This window comes from Musca vetustissima, unplaced genomic scaffold (assembly GCF_032173495.1).
Source record: "Musca vetustissima isolate MV318-11 ecotype Yass unplaced genomic scaffold, APGP_CSIRO_Mvet_v1 utg4332, whole genome shotgun sequence".
Taxonomy (NCBI): Eukaryota; Metazoa; Arthropoda; class Insecta; order Diptera; family Muscidae; genus Musca; species Musca vetustissima.
In genome coordinates this window covers 41,439-62,434 of record NW_026882123.1, presented here as the reverse complement: position 1 = coordinate 62,434, position 20,996 = coordinate 41,439, and the positions used below count along the sequence as shown (strand labels likewise).

The following is a 20,996-nucleotide window of genomic DNA, read 5'->3' as shown; positions in this document are numbered from 1 at the left end:
TCGTCCGAGGGCATATACTTTCTTATAGAACAGACTGCTGCTTTCTTCGGCTTTCTTTGGTTGATGGTATGCAAGAAGTTTGATGCATATTTGCAGGATTGGTGCATACTTAACACGGTCATGATAATTTATTTGCTCTTCGTTTCTCGTGTCCGGCCAAAAGTCGTAAAAAACTTGAAAAGGAATTAAAAACAATTCTCGTAATACACACATCAACTAAATAAATTAGGGAGGTGACTCCTTCACACACAAACAATACAACAAGTCTGACATATAAACATGAAGACATTGGACCCATTGGCCATGCAACAATCACAGCCAGCCAACAAACATTGTTGGCCAAGAAGTCAACAATCACATTTCCAAGTGATTTCATTTGGTTTGGCTGCATGTTGCCCTTTTTGCCTTGTTTTGTTTGTCGGATGGAAAAGCCGCAAGCAGCGAAAACAGCTACGATAGCAACAAAACCACAGCCTCGGCAATGGCTATAACAATAATGAATATGTACATGCAATCCGTCATGCAGGTGTGAATGATTCATTAATTTCGCGCCTTCAGTTCTTAACGCGCCGTAACAAACGCGAACGAGCTTCATTCGAATTCGAATATTTAGAAATGTATACATATCTATATGAGGAGGACAACGAAGACAATTCCCTAGGTCGGAATGACGTTGTGATGTGTCTGTGGCCACAGATTAACCAAATATACATATGTAAGTGTATCCATGTAGGTATATGTAGAAATTCCGTTTATGGGGAAGGCGGCCTTTCCAGCATCATTTCAAGATAACGTCTTCATCAAGAGTTTGTGTTGCAAAGTCATCATCACCTTAAGGCGTTTCGTAAGTCATTTCACTTCAACCTCACACATACAAACAATTATACATTGTTATTTAGATTCACAGAGGCGAATTAGCAAAGGGCCCAGATTTTTGAACGAGTTTAGGTTTAGACTTTTCGATTTTTTCCGTCGACAAAAGAATATAATTTTCGTTCTTTCGATTTTGTCAAACCTGTTCATAAGCGAATTCGGGGATACGGATCTGTTTTTCGGGAATATGCGACATTTTTGTAGAGCATTTGAGGGTCAAACAATTTGTATTTAGATTACGTCGCAAAAAGGGGGCGAAAAAGAAAAGTCGCACAAGGACTAGAGATGGGGGATATGTTTTACAAAAATATTCTTCATTCGATTGATTTTGAGCAAAACATTCACGTTTGAACGTTTTTCGGTCATCTTTTCTTCCTTTTTTAACTATGAGCCCAGCTTAAAAAAAGATTTCCAGGAGCGTCGGTCTTGTGCGCAGTTTTTTTTTCGTTCGTACCCTCGTCACTCACACCCGCCCCACCGACCGAGAGGGCGACCACCCTTTCGTAGGGATCGCGTTCACACCATAGACCGATCCATGACTGGTTAGTAAACGGTGGGAACACCAGCTGCATGCAATTGGAAATACCATTTTTCTTTGTCTTCCGTCGAATTCGTGGCCTTCCCGATCTGCTCGAACCATCAGTTGGCTCGATTTTATATGCTTTTTGAGCTGGGGCACCCTCATCCATTCTCCTAACATTACCTAGCAACTGCAGCTCGTTAAGACTGACTACTTCGATACCCGATAATAGATGGTACAACTTGTGGTTCTTTCTACGGCAATATTCACCGTCGACAAAGATCAGTCAGTCGATCCTTTGGGGAATTTTTGTCTCAAACATTAAAAGAGCTGTCACATCTGCTTCCGCAAGTGCCCATGCTTCAGATCCATACACCAGCCCGGGTAGTGTCAGTGTCTTGTAGAGTGCGAGTTTGGTCTGGCGACAAACTAATGCCATTTGTTTTTTTTATGGCGGTATAGAGGTAGATGAAATCTCTAACTACCTCATAGCTGTAGTTTTCAAGTTCCACAGTTAGTCCTGGTCTACTGGACGTCTTGCACATTGATACCGTCAGCTTGGTCTTCTCGCCATTTACTATTAGTCCCATTTTTTCAGGCTCCTTCTCAATTCATTCAAAATGGGCTGTTACCGTTCGCAATGATCGACTCATTATGTCGATGTCATCAGCGTAGGCGACTAACATGTGCTGTTTGGTGTACAGAGTGTTATTTTTGTTTACCTTTGCATTGATGTTAAAAATGTCACACGACAAACTGTCACCTTGTTTGCTCCCAGATGTCCTTTCTGACATTAACTGCTGACCTTGTGCAAGTTAAAGTTATTCCGCATAGCCATATTAATTTTGAAGGAGTGGAGTGGGCTGTCGAATGCGGCATTATAGTCGATGATAAGGTAGAATGATTTGTTTGTGTTTTTCGTGGGTATTTTCCAGGATTTGGCGCAGTTTGAAAATCTGATCTATTGTGGACCAATCGTCTGAAGCCGCATTGGTAAGATCCAATAATATCATTGACCATTGGTTTCAGTCGTTCCTACAGCACGCTGAATATCGCATTACATGCGATGGGTAGGAGATTAATTCCTCTATAGTTGACACATATCGCCTTGTCTCATTTTTTGTGCACGGGACACAGGATGCTGAGGTTCTCATCATTGGGTATGCATTCCTTTAGTCAAATTGTACTAATCTGTTGGTGCATGCTTCTGATCATCATCTGACCACTGATCTTGAATAGTTCGGCTGGTAACCCATCGGTACCTGTTGGTTTATTATTTTTCTGGTCTCATATTGGTTAGGTGGTATACAATTTATACCGTCTTATCTTTTTGTTTCTGGGATATATTTTCCACCGCTACTATTTGATACCAAAACTTTGCAAAATTCTTCTTTCAGATATTCAACACGCTATCTGTATCTGTCAACAGGTTTCCTTCTTCATCTCTACAGGGGGATGTGCCTGCACGAAAATCGTCGGTTTGGTATTTCACTCGTAGGACTGCGTTCTGACTCTTGTACATCTCGATTTGCTCCCGCTCACGTTTTTCTTGTTAATTCTTCTTTTTGTTTTTGAAAATATGTTGCTCCTTTTCCCCTTTTTGCTAATGCCTGCAGGGTTGCCCTATACGCTACGTTTTTCCTCGGTAGCATTACGACACTTTGGATCGTACCATGGGTCTCTTGATGGTTGTCTTTGGTACCCAAATGTTTCTTTTGCTGCAGTTTGTAGAGAATCAAAATTTTTTTGCCATTGTGCTTCTAAATTATTATCGGGACAAGGAGTGCTTCCGAATAGCAAGTTGGTAAATTGAGCGGAGTATGTACCTATTGTGTTTGCAGCTTTTCGACGTCGAGTTTCCATGTTGTGTAAGATCGTTCCTTTGCTGCAATATTCAGACGAGAGCGAACTTTGGTAATGGTCCGAATCGATATTCACTCCTCGGATCGAAAACTGGATGAATGCCTTCCGTCCATCACAACATGATCAACTTGATTTCTCGTTGTTTGATCGGGAGAAAGCCCAGTGGCTTGAATCTGGTGCTGCTAATGCTTGAATCTGGTGCTGCTAATGCTTGAATCTGGTGCTGCTAACTACCATGTTTTTTGCTACGCGAAGTGAATCAACCTCATGCTGTTGTCGGATGTTTCTTCGTGGAGGCTGAATTTTCCGAACATGCTGAAAATGACGCGTGAAAGTTAAAGACATATTAGAAATCCTCGAAATACCGAATAGGGGTCCTAAATTTATAATTTTTGGTGGTGAAATTTGAAACCAAATGAAAATACGTGATATAAAATTACAATTAATTCGATTGCAAAAAATCCATAAAATACCGAATATGGGGGCTATACCAAAACGTTAAACGGTGATCCTATTGGTCATGTCTAGAGAAAAAGAACACTAGTCTTTTGCAATGTCTCTGCAAAATTCATTACTTTGAAACCCCTTTAACAAAAAGGCCCCTTTGGTTTCCTTGTACGTCTCTGTACATAAGAATAAGATAAAACTGTTATTTGCTTGAAAAGTAATCGTTTTTTTGCGTAGACCCTGTCGTTTGTGATCTGTAATGGAAACGTGTAATTTTACTATTAAAGACATGCAAACTTTGACGTATATTAATTTAAATTTTACTATCATCAAAAAACCTGGATAATTATTTCAAAGAGATTGCAGGGAATGACTGCAGCAGAGGCGATACTAATAAGAATTCAAAACATGGGTAGGGAAGTTAATGGAATAGTAACATAAAATAAATAATAAATATTCAGTCATAAAGTAAAATTCAGTTCTTGTTGGATTTTTATTGTTTTATATCTTTCGAAATAAATAAATAATAATAATTATTGCATTTACATCTAAATACGTAATTCTAGTTTCAACAGTTCTCATAAATATTCTTCATGATTGGGCATTAAGTAGCGATTCAATGCTGAATGGTATAAACGGTTTTGTATCCTTTTTCGTTTCATTAATTTGGAATTTATTTTTGACTTTGATAGTGCCGGTGGAAAATTGTCTGCTATTCGCTTTCAAATCCTTATCTTCGCTGGTAGGTGGAATATATTTTATATCTACAGTATCGTTATCTGTTAAATGTTCTGGCTCTGCATCTGATGTAATATTTTCATTATCATTGATCAATTCGTTTGTCGAACATATAGAATTTTGAAAATCTGATCGAGTTTCCATATCTTCGCTGCCGACAACGTCAATTTGATAATCATCTTCATCTTCAAAATTGTTTCCAATATCCAGATCAGAATCGGATAAGGTGCCATTGGATCGTCTCTGTGCAATATAATCGGCTCTTAGCTTATTTATATCCACCTCAATACCTTTGAGACGTAATTTTCTAGCTTGACGTTCTATTGCTTTTTCCATCTTTTTGCGTTTTTGGGCCCTGTAAAATGGGGAGAGGATATTGCATGAATGGACTGTATTTTTTTTTAATTTAGCAAAAATATACCTTTGTTTAGCCTTTAATTCGTTCAGAGGTATTGGCTCGCCGGAGCATGTAGGAGGATGAGCATTATGGGCTGGCCTTCCCGGTCCCTTTTTGGTATTTTCTTTTTTCCGCCACTTGGCTCGACGATTTTGGAACCAAACCTGAAATGATAAATATGTAGATAATTATTAAGTCATTGTTTGTAAAGTAATTTAGAATGGACATTTTTTATTGTTTTCAATTCAGTTCGAAATAGTGAGGTGATATGTGCCGCGAGTTCGCCCATAAGAACTATACAGATGTACCCAACAAGTACAAAGTCAATATTATTGTCTTACAGGAAATGCAATGGAAAGGGATAGGTGTAAGTAAATCAATTGATTAGGCACTGTATTAGTGCTGGCATGAAACAAGACACAAATTTGGCTGTAATTTTGTGGTTAACAGGAAAATAAAATAGCTCTTATACAGATTCACTCCTGTGAATGAGCGAATTGTTATAATTCGTATAAAAGCGAAGTTTTTCTACACCAGTCTCATTTGCACCCGAAGACAAAGATGACCAACCAAAGACATATACTACGAGCGTCTAGAAACATTATATAACCGCTGCCTTCAGTCTCCAATTAGAAACAAGAGGTTGATTGACTTCATGTTGGAAGGCAGTAAGCCAGGGTTTTAGACGTTCGATCGATCCGAACAACGAATATCGATTCTGACCATTACCTTGTAGCAGTCAAGTTTCGCACTCGTCTTAATGAAGCAGCAAAGATACGATCTAATAGAACACGGAAACTCGACGTCGAAAAGCCGCAAACACAACAGGTAGCGCAAGCGTACTCCGCTCAACTAAACCAATTGCTACTCAAAATCATTCCTTGATCCGATATTAATATAGAAGCACAATGGTAAAGAAAAATTTTACCAACGAGTAAAAACCAAACCGAAGGCTTTGCTCCAGGCACATCCACTTGTATAGATGAAGAAGGAAACCTGGTGACAGATACAGATAGCGTGTTGAGGATCTGAAAGGAGCATTTTGCAAACCTTCTGGTATCAAATAGTGGCAGTGAAGAAGATACCCCAGAACCAATTAGAGATGACGATACAGATTGTATACCACCTAGCCAAGATGAGGTCGGAATAGTAATTAATCGGCTGAAGAATAAAAAACAGCAGGCCGATGGGTTACCAGCCGAACTATTCAAGTCCGATGGTCAGATGCTGATCAGGAGCTTTCACCAACTGATTAGTACAATTTGGCTAGAGAAATGTATACCCAATGAGTGGAACCTCAGCATCCTGTGTCCCATGCACAAAACAGGAGATCAAACGATATGTGCAACTATAGACGATTTAGTCTCCTTCTCATCCCATATAAAGTGCATTCCATAGTTCTGTGTGAACGACTGAAGCCAATGGTCAATGCTATTATTGGATCTTACTAATGCGGCGTCAGACCTGATAAATCTACTATAGACCAGTTTTTCACAATGCTGTAATATCCTGTGAAAGATTCAGGAAATATATCGACACATTCCATCTCTAACACCGCACTCAACAGTCCATTCCGCTCAAAGGAGTTTAAAGACATCTCTGCGTTCGGTATTCCTGCAAAATTAAATTTAACTGGCACAAGGTATGCAGTTAATGTCGGGAAGGACCTCTCGTAGCCATTAAAAATCGAACAAGCATTCAGACGAGTGGTCTTTTAACATCCTGTCGTGTAACATTTTTAACATCTTGCTGAAAAAGGTAATACGAGAGAAAGGTGAATGGAAATGGCTCTCAGCACGTGTTACACGCGAATGGGTGAGGATGCTCCAACTCAAAAGGCATCTAAAAACGAGCCAACCGATGGTTCGCGATTTCGTGGGTAAGCCCGCGAAATAGATGGAAAAATCAAATAGAAGATAACATATCGAAACTGGTTCTTTCAAATTGAAGAAACTGTACAAAAGACCGACGCGCATGGAAATCTTTTTTAAGCTCGAGACAAATCCAGCCAAGTAAGTAAGGTGCAGCGTATAACACATAACATTAAACGAGAGAGACCTATCGATACTTTTGAGAATACCTTGAATTACTTTCTGATTAATGCATGCTCGTTCATGCTTTTTTGTAAACAAAATGCAGATTGCATTTACCTGATACAACAAAGGTCCAATGTAGGTCCATGTATTGACATATCCGCTATATAAATGGACCCTCCTTTTGGAAGAAAATGTTTAACATTCGTCTATAGTTTGCCATAACCCCCATATAAGAATCCAAACCCATTATAGGAATTTTCATTGTCCCATTCGTTGTCGAGGGTGTAAAAAGTTCGACATGGTCAAAATTACCGACGATTTTACTACTACTTTTCTAATTCATATACAGTATTTTTCGGTTAATTGCACATCAAAATTTGCACAAATTTTTGTTCAATTAACCGAGGAACCAATTATCCGAACCCGCTTACTATGAAATTAGATATTTTTGACCCATCATGTGGTTCAATTAAGCGTGGAAACCAATTAACCGTAGGGTCAATTAACCGAAAAATACTGTACTTGACAAATCGTCCATAAAAATTTATGAAAATATAATCAATTTTAAATTACAAGTGTGGTCATCAATTTAATATTAATAATAGAGAAATTTACTACCGGAGCAAATAAGTGAAGCGAAACGGAACCATAGTCCATGCTTCAGCTATTTGAAAACAACAAAACTACGTCCCCACTTTACTACCCATGCTAAATGTTTTGTTTTGCTGCGTTCATTCCTTCGTTCTGTTTTAATTATTTTGTTGACAATTTTATGGTGGATGATACTGTCAAATGGAATTTGCACAACATTTGCCAGCGATTGATGGTTAAAAGCCAGCGATTTACAAAATGGTGAATGGGTAAATTATTTACAACGATAATGATAAAATAATAACTACATACACACATACAAATTCATATTATTTTGTTGTTGTCGTTATTGTTGTGAGTGATTATTTTAAATCGAGCAATTTGTCATGGTGTACTTTTACCAACTAACAGCCATAGAAATTATATTGTTTTGTTATTTGTGTTGTCGTTGTTGTTATTGCCATTTCATAGAACATTTTTAAATTCATTTATATTGTAATGATGACATTAAGGCCAACTGTCACTCCACATTCAATTACAACGGTAATAGCCGGTAGGGTCGGTGTTCGTAATCGAATGGGAATTTGTTATTAGAATAATTAATAGTTAATAAATGTTAATATATTTACAAAATAATATATAGATGCATATGTCGAGTATTTAATATGTATAGCATGAAGATTCGATCTATCGTAATCGAACGTTTTTAGTTATTCATGGTTCCTTTTGAGAATATGCATAGAATCACTTTCTGAGTCGATTTATGCATGTCCGCCCTTCCGTCCATGTATTCTTGTGAGCTAAGTACAATTCGCTTGAATGAAATTTGGCACAGCCCATTTATTTGTCCCAAGGACGAACCCTATTGAAATTGGAGAAAATCGGTTCAGATTTAGATATAGCTCCCAAATATATTTTCGTCCGATTTTATCTAAATAGTGTGCCAACATTTTACACTGTGTACTGAATTAAGTCCAGTTTGATGTAGTGAAGTTTTCTATAAATCGGTTCAGATTTAGATACAGCTCACATATATAGCTTCATCCGATTTTATGTAAATGGTACGCCAAACTCCAAATTTTTGTCCGATTGAGACAAAATTTGGCATAACGCATTGAATTGAGACTCGGATAGAGTGTGTTAAATGTCACTGAAATCGGATCAGATATAGATGTAGCTCCGATATATAGTTTCGTCCGATTTTATGTAAATGTTGCAACAAACTACCAATTTTTGTCCGATTGAGACTAAGATAGAGTGTGTTAAGATTCATTGAAATCGGATCATATATAGATATAGCCCCCCCCCCCATATATAGTTTGTCCGATTTTAAGTAAATGGTGCACCCACCTCCCAATTTTTCATAGGTATCAGGATGGTATGTTTATGGTTTTTTCATTGGTTCAAATATCTTTATAGATCACACATTTAATTTCCCCCGATGTCAATATAATTGTCCTAATGCTAAGTTTGATCTATCTACAGGATATTGTGTATATTAGCATCTTGTGTAAAATACCAAATTACAGGTAACAACTCAGGTTGAAAAAAATTGGATAAAAACTTCAATGTACCTTCAGCGCTCTTCTTTGGGAGCCATAAAAACCTTAAGGGATCCCCACCCATTCTCGATTTTAATTTTTCAAGATTTTCAATGGGCTGGTAAATCAATACCAATGCATATTAAGGTTTGTAACTTTGCACATATATATCTGAAGATTTAAAAGAGAAGAAAAATAATTTACAAAAAAATTTTGTTATTGCTTTGTTGTTGTTTCTTGTAATTAAATAAAAGTCCTTAATATTGATGGCGGGCATGATAACTCCTCACTGGAACATCGGAATCCGAAAATTCCAACGGTGTTAGAAAGAGTACATATCTGGCTCTCGTATGAACTAGGATTATTGACTTCGCTCTAAAATTAACAAAATGGCGGACCTTTGAAAAAATATTTTTGGAAAATCGCCGATTTTTGACCAAAAACCAAGTTAAAAAATAAGGAAGATCTTCACCGATTGGCTTTATCCTAGTTCATACGATAGCTATACACTCTCAAAGAAACGTGTAAAAATTTGGAATCGATGGGGTTATTAGTTTTTGAGTTATCGTGCCCGCCATTCGCAAAAGAGAAAAACGCGTTTAAAGTTTGAGAAGCCCTTTAGCCGTCACTTGATGCTGACACAATAAATCGGCTATATCTTCATGAGTTCTTGAGATTTTCACTTGAAATTTTGTAGAGACATTCTTGAATTAGTGTAGAATCGAATTAAATCAAAAAAAAAAAAAAAAAAATTGTGAGTTTATGTCCAAAGATAGACCGACATCGAAAATTTTCGCAAGGTATTTTTTTCATTCACCATATCCTTCAAAATACCAATAATGAGCGGGAATGGAATGTGGGGACGGGCTGTGCCAAAACTTGTACCTATATAGAAAAGTCTCTGCAAAAATGTGTTTTACCTTCAAATAGCTTGGAATGCCAATGGAATAATAGCTTGGAATGCCAAACTTTCAAAATAACGACAATAGGCTTGACTTTATATGTGAGCGTGGATTTATACTGATAATTTGTATACCCTCCAGCATAAGGTAGAGTGTATATTAAATTTGTTATTCCCTTTGTAACACATCGAAATATTCATCTTATACCCCAACTAAGTATTCTAGATCAGAATAAAATTCTATTTCGATTTATGCCTGCTGTTGAAATCACGATAGAGAGTGCAATATTTGAGATAAAGCTTTGAAATTTTGCACTGGCATTGTTATTACTCATTGAATTGTTGGTATTGCAAATATGTTCTATCGGCCCATGTTTTGGTATAGCCTCCATATAACGATACCCCCAAATATTCGGTATTATGCGGATTTATTACACGTTTTTCAATTGACCGGTATTTTGGGAGTTTGGACATGTTTTTCCACCAAATTTTTTCTAATGTGATTTTTCAAGTTCCTATGGGGTATCCTACCAAATGTTAGTAATGTCAGTTTAAATTTTGGTATAACTTCCACAGAACGGTACCATCACTAATTCGGCATTTTAAAGCCAACGATGTGGCTGTAAATTGTTATTAAGACATATGGAAGGCTGACTGGGATATGGAAAATGCTCTATCCATGTGTTGATATAACCTCCATATAAGGGTAACCCCACTTTGTCAATATTTTGAAGGTTTTTGCTTGATTTCTCCATTGGGGCGTAAAACAAATTTGAATGCACATCACGTGGTGGAGTGCATCCACCAATTTGAAAAATGCTCCCAAAGTCCCCAAAATATCGAATAATAGGGACTAATCCGATAGTTAAGCCAATATTGACAACTATTAATAGGGATATTTTCTACCCAATGAAAGCCCAAAATAGCAAATTAGAGCTAATTCGATTAGAACTATTAACAATATTTGTATTAAGACTTCCTATCCAATGATATTCCAAAATACTATATTATAGACAATTTGGTTGAAAACCGTACCCAAAATACGGGACATTATTCAGATTTTGATATTTCGGTAGTATGGGTATAGAATATTTAAACGTCTTTTTCATATTGCATGTTCATGGGTTTCCTGTCAATTGAACATCATCATCATTACAATGGGGGGAAATAAATAAATGAAATATTAAAAATAGACTCGAGTAATGACTAAATTCAATATTAAAATAGTTTTCTGCCAATTTGCTTTCCATTCTGTCTTATGTAAAAAATAGTATAAATTGTTTTCAAATGTAGCCACAAACACAAGGAGGGGGCCATAGGGTAATTTAATTCACAAGAAATAAACAATAACAACAGGGTGTGGAGATTTTTATATATTTACTTTGAAGTATAAATCCTAGACGTTGAAGTTATTCAAAGCCATGAAAATTCCTGTATTAAAAGTGTACATGCTATCATTTAGTGATGTCCTTTTAAAAATGAGTACACAGCTTTTGTCGACACCCTGTAAAAGCCAATATCGAATGTCTGCATAAAATTGGCATATCATGTCAAGAAACAATTTCAACTTAAATGTCATTTTGTTGTAATCACAATCGACATGAAGTCATTCATATCTGGTATTCGAGTAATCATCATCATCAACATTTCGTATTAGGTTGTTTTCCATTTCCATCCAAAACAGTGCCTCCTGTGGGGCGGGGTGTGTAGTAAAGAGTGCAACAGGGGGAAACAAAGTGCCAGCAATTGTTCATGATGAATTGAAATTATTTAATTTGCAAAACAATAAGCAATGCCAAATAACAGCAACGGAATACGAAAAAATACCAGTTGCCTCCTGTTAACCATTTAATGTCGTCGGTTATTCGGTAATTGCATCTCATTTCGCAAATCACATTTACCGCCATTGTCATTCAATTGAAATTGTATGCCATGTTTTGAATGCTCATTTACATTCGTCTATGTGTGTGCGTGTGTGTGAGTATGGTAATGAATCAATTAGGGCGTCTGAATTGCAATTTTTAAATGATTGCATAAAATTTAAAATTTTTAATTTATGCAATTTTTTTATTGCACCCTGGTAATTTGAATTAATAATTATAATTAATTAATTTAACACTCAAATTAATTAAATATTAATTATAGTTAGAACTTACTGATATCCGACTCTCTTTTAAGTTCAATCTCAAGGCAAGCGTTTCCCTTAGAAGAACATCTGGATAGTGACTTGTCAAAAAAGTTCTTTCCAACTCATCAAGCTGCCAAGCATTAAAATTGGTACGACACCGTCGTCGTTTAGAACTGCTGCACTCGTCATCGTCCTCTTCGGCGTTTGAATCTGAAAAAATAATAGAAAATTTAAATCATTTAAAATAATGCAAATAATTTATAACTTAACGTGATTATTTGTTAAATCATGAAAAATTTGTCAACAAAACTACATAATCTCAGTTTTCAATTTATTTTAAATTATAGTACTAACCAAATGCATCTGTCGTGAGTACCATTATTAGCAAGGCCCAATATTATGTCATCCAGTAAGCCCATCAGATATCTATTTTTTTTTTGTCAAAATTGATTTGAATTCGGCTGGCAAGTGTCTATGATTAAAATGTCAAAAAAATATTTTCGGTTCCTGCCTTAGTCTTCTCTTGCGGTCAACTTTTTAATCGCGAAATACCAACCAGAAAAGGTTAAAAACTCAAAATATAATTAAAAAATAAAATTTGTGAAAAAAAGAAACCCCATTTTTCTTATTTATTTAATTTATTATTATTTAATTACTTGTGGCAAGGCGGAGTCAAGTTTGCAGCCATATCGAATGTGGAACATTTAAATAAGGCATGAGTTGTACAGCCAGGATGTAAGTTTAGCCTTTTGCTTATGATTTTACCAGATATTGGTGCAATGATATCAAATATGATATATCGATCAAATTTAAATCATGATCGCTAAATAAATTAAGGCTGGAAGATAAATTAGAACAAGAGATGTATTTTGAGCCAAGTTAACTCTCCCTAAATTTAAAATAATCTTCTGGTTATGAGTACAGTCGAATATGGCTAAGCGAACACAAGTAATTTCAGTATTTTTTTCTCTTATGCGGGATTTTCAATTGAAAGCACTTCGGATAAGTGAATCTCCTTGAGGCACTTGAGTTAAAAATAAAAAAGTAGAAAAATTATATTAAACAACTTGAATTAAAATAGTCATTTATTTTTTGCGGCTAAATTGTTTTAAATGTTTTTGAGACATTAATTTTTCGAGATCATTTATTTTAGTTAAATCCTCGCTGTTGTATTAAAAAAATGATTTAATTACGTCAATAGCTTATAATGTCTCCTTCTAAGTAGATTTAATATTGCTAATAATACCATCATCGTTCTCTATATTTCGATTATTAACCGTAAAAGTCACTGACTGGCTGTCCAAGAAATCACATGGTCAGTCAATCTACATTTTTTATCAATATCAATTAGATTTACAATTTCACCTCTTAAAGCCCCAGAAAACGCCGACACAGGACTCTCTTCAAGATAATAGTCTATGTTTCTAGGAATAATTTCAGCCTTACAAAAGCAGGGGCCAAATCACCGCAGTCGAAATCGAGTACTTCACCATCGTAATGTAGCCCACGCGGATCACCGCAGTCGTTATCGAATTATTTATACTCGAAGTTGTACACGATAGGTAGTATGTTATCGAAAACTACATACTTAGGGATTTTTGCGCGGGAAAAGGTAAACAGAAAGGGACAAGATGTCGGTGAAAATGTAAGTATTATTTACATTGCCAAAATACATCTAAGAAAATATATTACTTACATTTAGGGACACGGATGAAAAAAGTGAATGCAAAGCAGAAAGAGGTATTGGCTCAATTTATGTTGGAGCATCTAAACTTATTCCAAAATAATTTGCTCAAGCTAAATTAAATTAAATGAAATTATTAAAAAACACGCACTTGGATTCATAATATATATTTTTACACACAAAAACGATGTATAGTTCAAAGAATTTACATATTTTGATCATAACAACTTGTTTTGATATTCCCTTTCGCTTCCAATTTCTTATTACCATATGTTTACAGCAATGTAAACAAAAGTAGTAGACAAAATAAATTACGATCAAGTGCGGTGATCCAAATATGTACAACCATCGAAATGTTTCTCTATATGAAACAGAACTCGATGACGAATTCGGTGATTTGGCCCCAGTTTTGGATTGTTTCGGCAGTCACATTCGAGCAAGCTGTTTGTGCCATCGTCAGAGCTTCTAAGTTGTCTACGTTTTTGGAATACTCTTGTAAGGAAAGTCCACATTCTAGATGTAGGAGCTGTATTCAGCTGAATCAAAGAAGTCATATTGGCCGGAAGAAAAACTATTTGTATATTCACCAAAATTGTACCATCATATATCTTATGTTACACAGCATTGTTCACGGAAAGTAAAATTGTCTTTCCGATTTCTTTAAATTCAGTATCGAGATCTTTCATATCAGATTTATTTGTAAGAGTTTCAGATGGTACTGCTTTATAGAAAATGGCTGATTTGTCAGCATTATATATTGAATCCTCCGAATACTCACGAAGGAAAGCCTATAATATGTTGGTCAATCATTCAATTGTAGAAGAACTGTTGGAAGAACTTTGTGCACCATGTAATTTTTTAAAATTAATGTTATCTCCGTTCAACTTTCCTTCTCCGTAGACAGGTTGCTTGTTTATCTGTATGTATCAAATAAGTAAACACTGCATATGGCTGAAAAATTTGTAGATTTGTAATCGGTTAACCGATTTTTGCGATGGGGAGGAGACTAATTCCTCCCCATCGTTTATTAAGTGCTATCCAGCGTGCTGGGTAAACGACTGAAGCCAATGTCAATGACATTATTGGACCATACCAATGTGGCTTTAGACCTAGTAAATCCGCTATAGAGCCCTTCAATACCGAACGAGGATTCAGATAAGGTGACAATTTTACATGCTGGAAAAGGTCATTCGAGATGCAAATGTGAACGGAAATGACAATCTGTACACCAAACAGCATATGTTGCTCGCCTATGCCGACGACATTGACGTAATGGATTGAACATTGCGAGCGCTAACAGTCAACTTTGAACCACTTCAGAATAAGTCTGCCAAAGTGGGACTGGCAGTAAGATATCCAGAAGACTGGCAGCGCGAGATGTTCAGTAGCCTCGAACCAACTGTGGAACTTGAAAACTACCGCTTCGATGTAGTGAACGATTTTATATACCTCGGTAACAACATAAATAAAACTAATGATATCAGTTTTGAAATTCGGAGAAGAATATTGTTGACCAATAGATGCTATTATGGTCTGAGTAAGCAATTCAATAACAAGGTCACCTCTTGCCAGACCAAATCACGCTCTACAAGCTACCCATGATACTACCCATGCTGGTGTATGTATCAGAATCCCCGTGTTTGAGAGAAACATTCTCCGAAATATCTATGAACCGATCTGCGTCGATGTTGAATATCGCCGTTGAATGAACTATCTATTCTCGGACATCTACATAGTCAGACGTATCGAGCTGCAGCGACTACGGTGGTTGAGCCATGTTGTGAGAATGGATGAGGATGTTCCAGGTCAAAAGGCATATAAAAACGAGCCAACTGATGGTTCACTCAAAAAAAGGAAGGCCACGAATCCGATGGAAAGATCAAGTGGAAAACAAAATTTCGCACAAGACCGTCGCGCCTGGAAATCTTTTTTCAGCCAGATAAATAAGTAACTTATTTTTGCAATAAAACAGATTTCACTTATCCGAATTCGACTGTATCTTGTATCCTTAATATTTCAATTATTCATTTCATTTGTATTAACTATTTGTTTCCATTATTTGGATACTATTCAAAATAGTTTTTCAACCTATCGGTAATAATATAAATATTTGTGTTGCTAGTGCTACTCCTTTGCTACATATATATAAGGTCATATCTTAGGAAGTTTAGGCTTTCAGAATTAAACCATTATACCTTTGTAATCAGGACCCACATATAATCTATGTTAACTTAAACTTATCTAAATGTTGTCAACTTAAACTTTTTCCTTAGAAATAGATTCAGTCCTGAATATGTGGAGCAACTCTTGTATATATCTAAAATAGTGTTGAATTAGTGGTTTCTTCTTAATGTGTGTTTAACGAACATGTGATTTTCACATATTATTTTTCAAATTTTGTTCTGTATTTCATTCTACTGCTAAGATATTTCCAGATGAGATTTAATTAAATATATTGAAAATTATATATATATATAAAGATATATATGTACATTTGGGTATTTTCATGAATTTTCTACCGATGCACAAAATTTATTGTTTTTGTCGAAAATCCAATTTAATTCAAGTCTGTCTAAATTCATACGCACAATAAATGAAACATTGACATGATCTCTTCCCCATGGACTCGGCTAAAATTCCATAAAATTTAATTTTAAATTTTTAATTATTATTATCAATTTAAATTACTGCACTGACTTCGGTAGTATGTAAATTCAACTAGCTGATGCTATTAAAGGATTGACTGGTAAGAACAACAACAACATAACAGACCTAGACTCAAAATAGTACAATACAATACAACAAGCCACAAAAATATCACATAACGTTTTCGAAAAGAAGGGCAACAATACGGCGGCAAGAAGTCAAGAATGACAGACAATGATTATTTAGATAATTTTATTTATTATACCCCAGAGGCTCACTGCCACAACAACAATAACAACACCAAATGTAACAAGCCAACAAAACAATTCAAGTACATACATATGTCCAACTAAACACAAATCCAAACACAACAACAACAACAAGGATGAGGGGATTTTGTTTTGAAGTGTGATGAGCCTTAACTCCCCAACGATTATAAAGAGGTCTCTCAACGAATGTGTTGAGGGGTGAATACTGCATTCAATGCTTGAACAGATCCTGTTCGGCTACGAATTTTCTTTGTTCACCCTGTTTGTAAACAAGGATACAAACTGCATTCCACTTTCGAATGAACGAGAAGAAGAAGAAACGAATAACAAAAAGAATCACAGATGTGATGTTAACACTGAATTATTATTTCAACGAATTTCGGTATGACCCTCCTCCCCCGACTGCTTGTCGAACATGCGTGCATTCATTCATTCATCTTTGACAGAACAAGTGTAAGGCTGTGCTGACAAACACATTTCGGATTCCCTTAAATCAGTATTCCTTGAATGGATATCACGTTTTTCAATCACTCCTTACATGGTGCGGTTTACACGCCCAGACGGTGTCGATTCCATCAATAATTGATAAAAATTATGTGTAGATTACAAAACATGAGTGGTGGAGTTGCCGCCATTGGGTTAACCGACTTACTGAATGGCTGGCGTGGAAGAAACAAATCCCAATACGCTCATAATATTCATTTTGCACAACTTTGCTGAACCGAAAGCGAAAACACTTAGGAATGTTTGCGATTTCTGATTTTGCTAGACACGTATAAATATGTATAAGATTTCAATTTGCTACATTTTCCTAATAACAAGTGGAATGATGTGGTGGCAGGTGGTGGGGAAAGGTCAGCATTAAGTGTTGCTGTAGATTTAAGGGTATGAAAACAGTTAATAATCGGGTAGGCATCGAAATGATAAATTACATTACGAAATGAGAGGGTTCGGGCCCCTGGTCACTCCCTTATTACTGAAAATTAGTGATATGGTTATATGAGCGCTATAACATTCAAGTAGAAAATTTACTACCCAATCAGAACTCAAAATATCGAATGACATTCAAGTCGGTTAGGAGATATAATCAACATACTCAAAATATTGTAGAGTAGCGTTATGTCGGGGATATACCTATACAATGGTGGGCCGCTATTTTTGGTAGGGAGATTTGATATCCAATCAGAAACATACATTCAAACTATAATATCGGTTGATCAAGAATTTCAAAATACCGGAAATCTTTGAACGTGACTGCAGAAGAAAATACATTTGTTAAAAATGTCTGCATCCTCTAGCAATTTCTGCTGAAAATAGAGTGTTTACAATAAACGGGCGCGAGTTTTCATTATTTTTTACTTTTTAGATCTGGGGTGTGGAAAATTCCTATTGGGGAAAACCCTAGAAGGAACAATTCAAAGTTCGGATATATGGCGTGATCAATTTTTTACTGCGACTTTATTATACTTGAAGAGATTGCTTCCAATCTTGATTTCTATTTGAAGTATTTTTTGAGATTACAATACTTTGTAGAACATTTCGATCTTCTAACTCGATCCTTGTTAGTCCTTCTTAATATTGAAACGGACTCTAGTCATCAGAAGAAGCGATTTTTAATCCTCACAATATTCTAAAAAAATGTTACCCATAAAATTTTAGGTGGACCCTCAATTTTATTACAAATATATTATGTTTGTAACAGGCAAAAGGAAACGAGAAACCCATAGTTCCTTTAGAGAATATGCATATAATCAATACAATAATGTGTATAATCCGAAGAAAAATAAATTTTGGCTTTTGTATGCGAATTTTTTCACATTTCAACCACTGTAACTCAGTCAATCCGCAACCGATTTACCAAATATATATCTCATTTAAAGGGAAAATTCTACTCTTCGAAAGAAAAAAATAATAATATAAATCCGTTAGAAATATTCGCGTTTCAAATTGAAAATCTATGAAACCACGTTTTTCACTACATTTACCGTTATAAAATTAATTTTCAAGTGACCCAGAAAAACAAAACAACCCAACAAAACAAAATTGGTATATTAGAACCCCTGAATATGTAATTATCCGATTGAGACTAAAATATGTACAGCGTACCAAATTGAGTCCAGAGTGACGTGTGTTAAGTTTTGTTGAAATCGGTTCAGATTTTGACATAGCTCCCACACATATTTTCGTCAGATTTTGTGTAAATGGTGCATTAAAGCCCCTATAATTCTTTCGATTTGCATGGGGGCTACCGTATATCTCCTTTTCAATATCAAACATCCCAGAAGTAACATTAAGTTCAGAATTTCTGTCTTAAATATTGCGAGCTTTAGTTTTTTACAGGAGTGTAGTTATGTCTGTTTGCATCAATAAAAACATCCTATTGTATACTCACCAGTGCTTACTGTCCGACCTTATATAGGCCTTGGAATAAATAAACAAAAATATATTTTTACTTGAACCAAAATATACGAACACATTACTATTATCACGTTTTTAAAGATATTATGAGTTCTTATCCTGTTCTGGTTGGTATTTTGCGATTAAAATGTTGACAGCAAGAGAAGATTAAGGAATGAATTCGTCTTCCTGTTTTTTCTCTTTAAGGGAACCCCACCCACTCTCGATATTAATTTTTCAAGATTTTCAATGGGCTGGTAACAATACCAATGCTTGTTAAGGTTTGTAACTTTGCACATATATAATTGAAGATTTAAAAAAGGAAGAAAAATAATTTACAAAAAATTTTTGTTGTTGTTTTGTTGTTGTTTTTTGTAATTAAAGAAAAGCCCTTATTTTCGATGGCGGGCATGATAACTCCTCACTGGAACATCGGAATCCGAAAATTCCAGCGGTGTTAGAAAGAGTACATGTCTGGCTCTCGTATGAACTAGGATTATTGACTTCGCTCTAAAATTAACAAAATGGCGGACCTTTGAAAAAATATTTTTGGAAAATCGCCGAATTTTTACCAAAACCCAAGTCAAAAAATAAGGAAGATCTTCACCGATTGGCTTTATCCTAGTTCATACGATAGCTACACACTCACCGAGAAACGTGTAAAAATTTGAAGTCGATTGGGTTATTAGTTTTTGAGTTATCGTGCCCGCCATTCGCCAAAAAATGTTTAGAGAAAAACGCGTTTAAAGTTTGAGAAGCCCTTCAGCCGTCACTTGATGCTGACACAATAAATCGGCTATATCTTCAAGACTTCTTGAGATTTTCATTTGAAATTTTGTAGGGACATTCTTAAATTAGTGTAGATTCGAATTATATCAACAAAATTTTTGACCCCGAGAATGGTGGGGGGGGGTCCCCTTAAGTTATTGGCCCGCCTCCCGATTATCGAGTATTAAAATGAAGACTTTGTCTACATTAAGTTTAATTTTGACAATCATTTCCTTGGTGCACTTGACCAAATCATAAGGATGATTCCAATTGTGTTTTTTAATGAAATCTTCAACGGTTTGGATTCCATTTAACTACTCGGATTGATAGGTTATCCGTATTCGAAAAAACACGTGTTAGTTAAGCGAAAGCTTAACAAATCGCCATTTTGTAAAATGCTATTTTTAAGCCCGTGAGCGTATTATACTTAAAAAAATTTTAATCCCGTCCTTCTTGTGAGCCGCCCGAAGACGAACTGTGCCTGTTAACCTTGTGAATAAACGTTGTTTTGGCATTTTTGTGAATGTATACTATGTTTTTTTTATTGTAGATATCAGCTGTCCTTACTGGCTTAGCGAATTACATATATTTTGACAAAAAATTCAGATATCAGCTGGCCTTACTGGATGGCCCCGATTCCAGATTTCTGTTCCAGATTATAGATTTTTTTCTATGTAGGACCATGCCTCGTATTTTGTACTTCATTTTCTCAGATTACAAACAATTTACCAGCAGGCATTTAAGTAACACATAGTGTTTAATTTTCGAAATTTCTATAAAGCAAATGAAGCGTCCGTAGTTTGCATCAAAACTTGAAACGACGTAATATACTTCTACTTCCCCCACAAGGTGTCGCTATTTTTAAATATTCCCTTTGATGCAAACATTTTACGGTGTATTACTTTTTTATTATTAGTCAAGTTTGAAGATTGAACTAAACGGTCCACTCCATGTGGGATCTCCTCCAACACAAATAGTCACAATGTGAAACTTAAAAAAAAACGCGGCAAAATATTGTTCCTATACCCACTTTTTAGTAGTCGTCATGTGTATCCATTATAATTTGTAAACATGATACAGGCCACAGGACCAATCGTCACCAAATTTTGTATGTAAGTCCGATTCTGGTCAAAGAAGGCCGGTTAATATTTCGTGGATGGAATGGACCACTACAATTATAACCCGAACACTTTTTAC

General features: G+C 35.7%; 1 protein-coding gene across 1 annotated transcript in view; it reads right to left on the bottom strand.

The window, feature by feature from the left end:
* Positions 1-4,294: 4,294 nt before the first annotated feature.
* The window catches only part of LOC133328328 (homeobox protein unc-4 homolog), a 30,069-nt gene continuing 13,367 nt past the window's right edge, over positions 4,295-20,996 (bottom strand). The window contains exons 3-5 of the mRNA XM_061536899.1: positions 12,064-12,245; positions 4,863-5,002; positions 4,295-4,796 (exon numbers count right to left, since the gene is read on the bottom strand). Coding sequence (XP_061392883.1) covers positions 4,295-4,796; positions 4,863-5,002; positions 12,064-12,245 — 824 coding nt within the window. The remainder of the gene's footprint in view (positions 4,797-4,862; positions 5,003-12,063; positions 12,246-20,996) is intronic.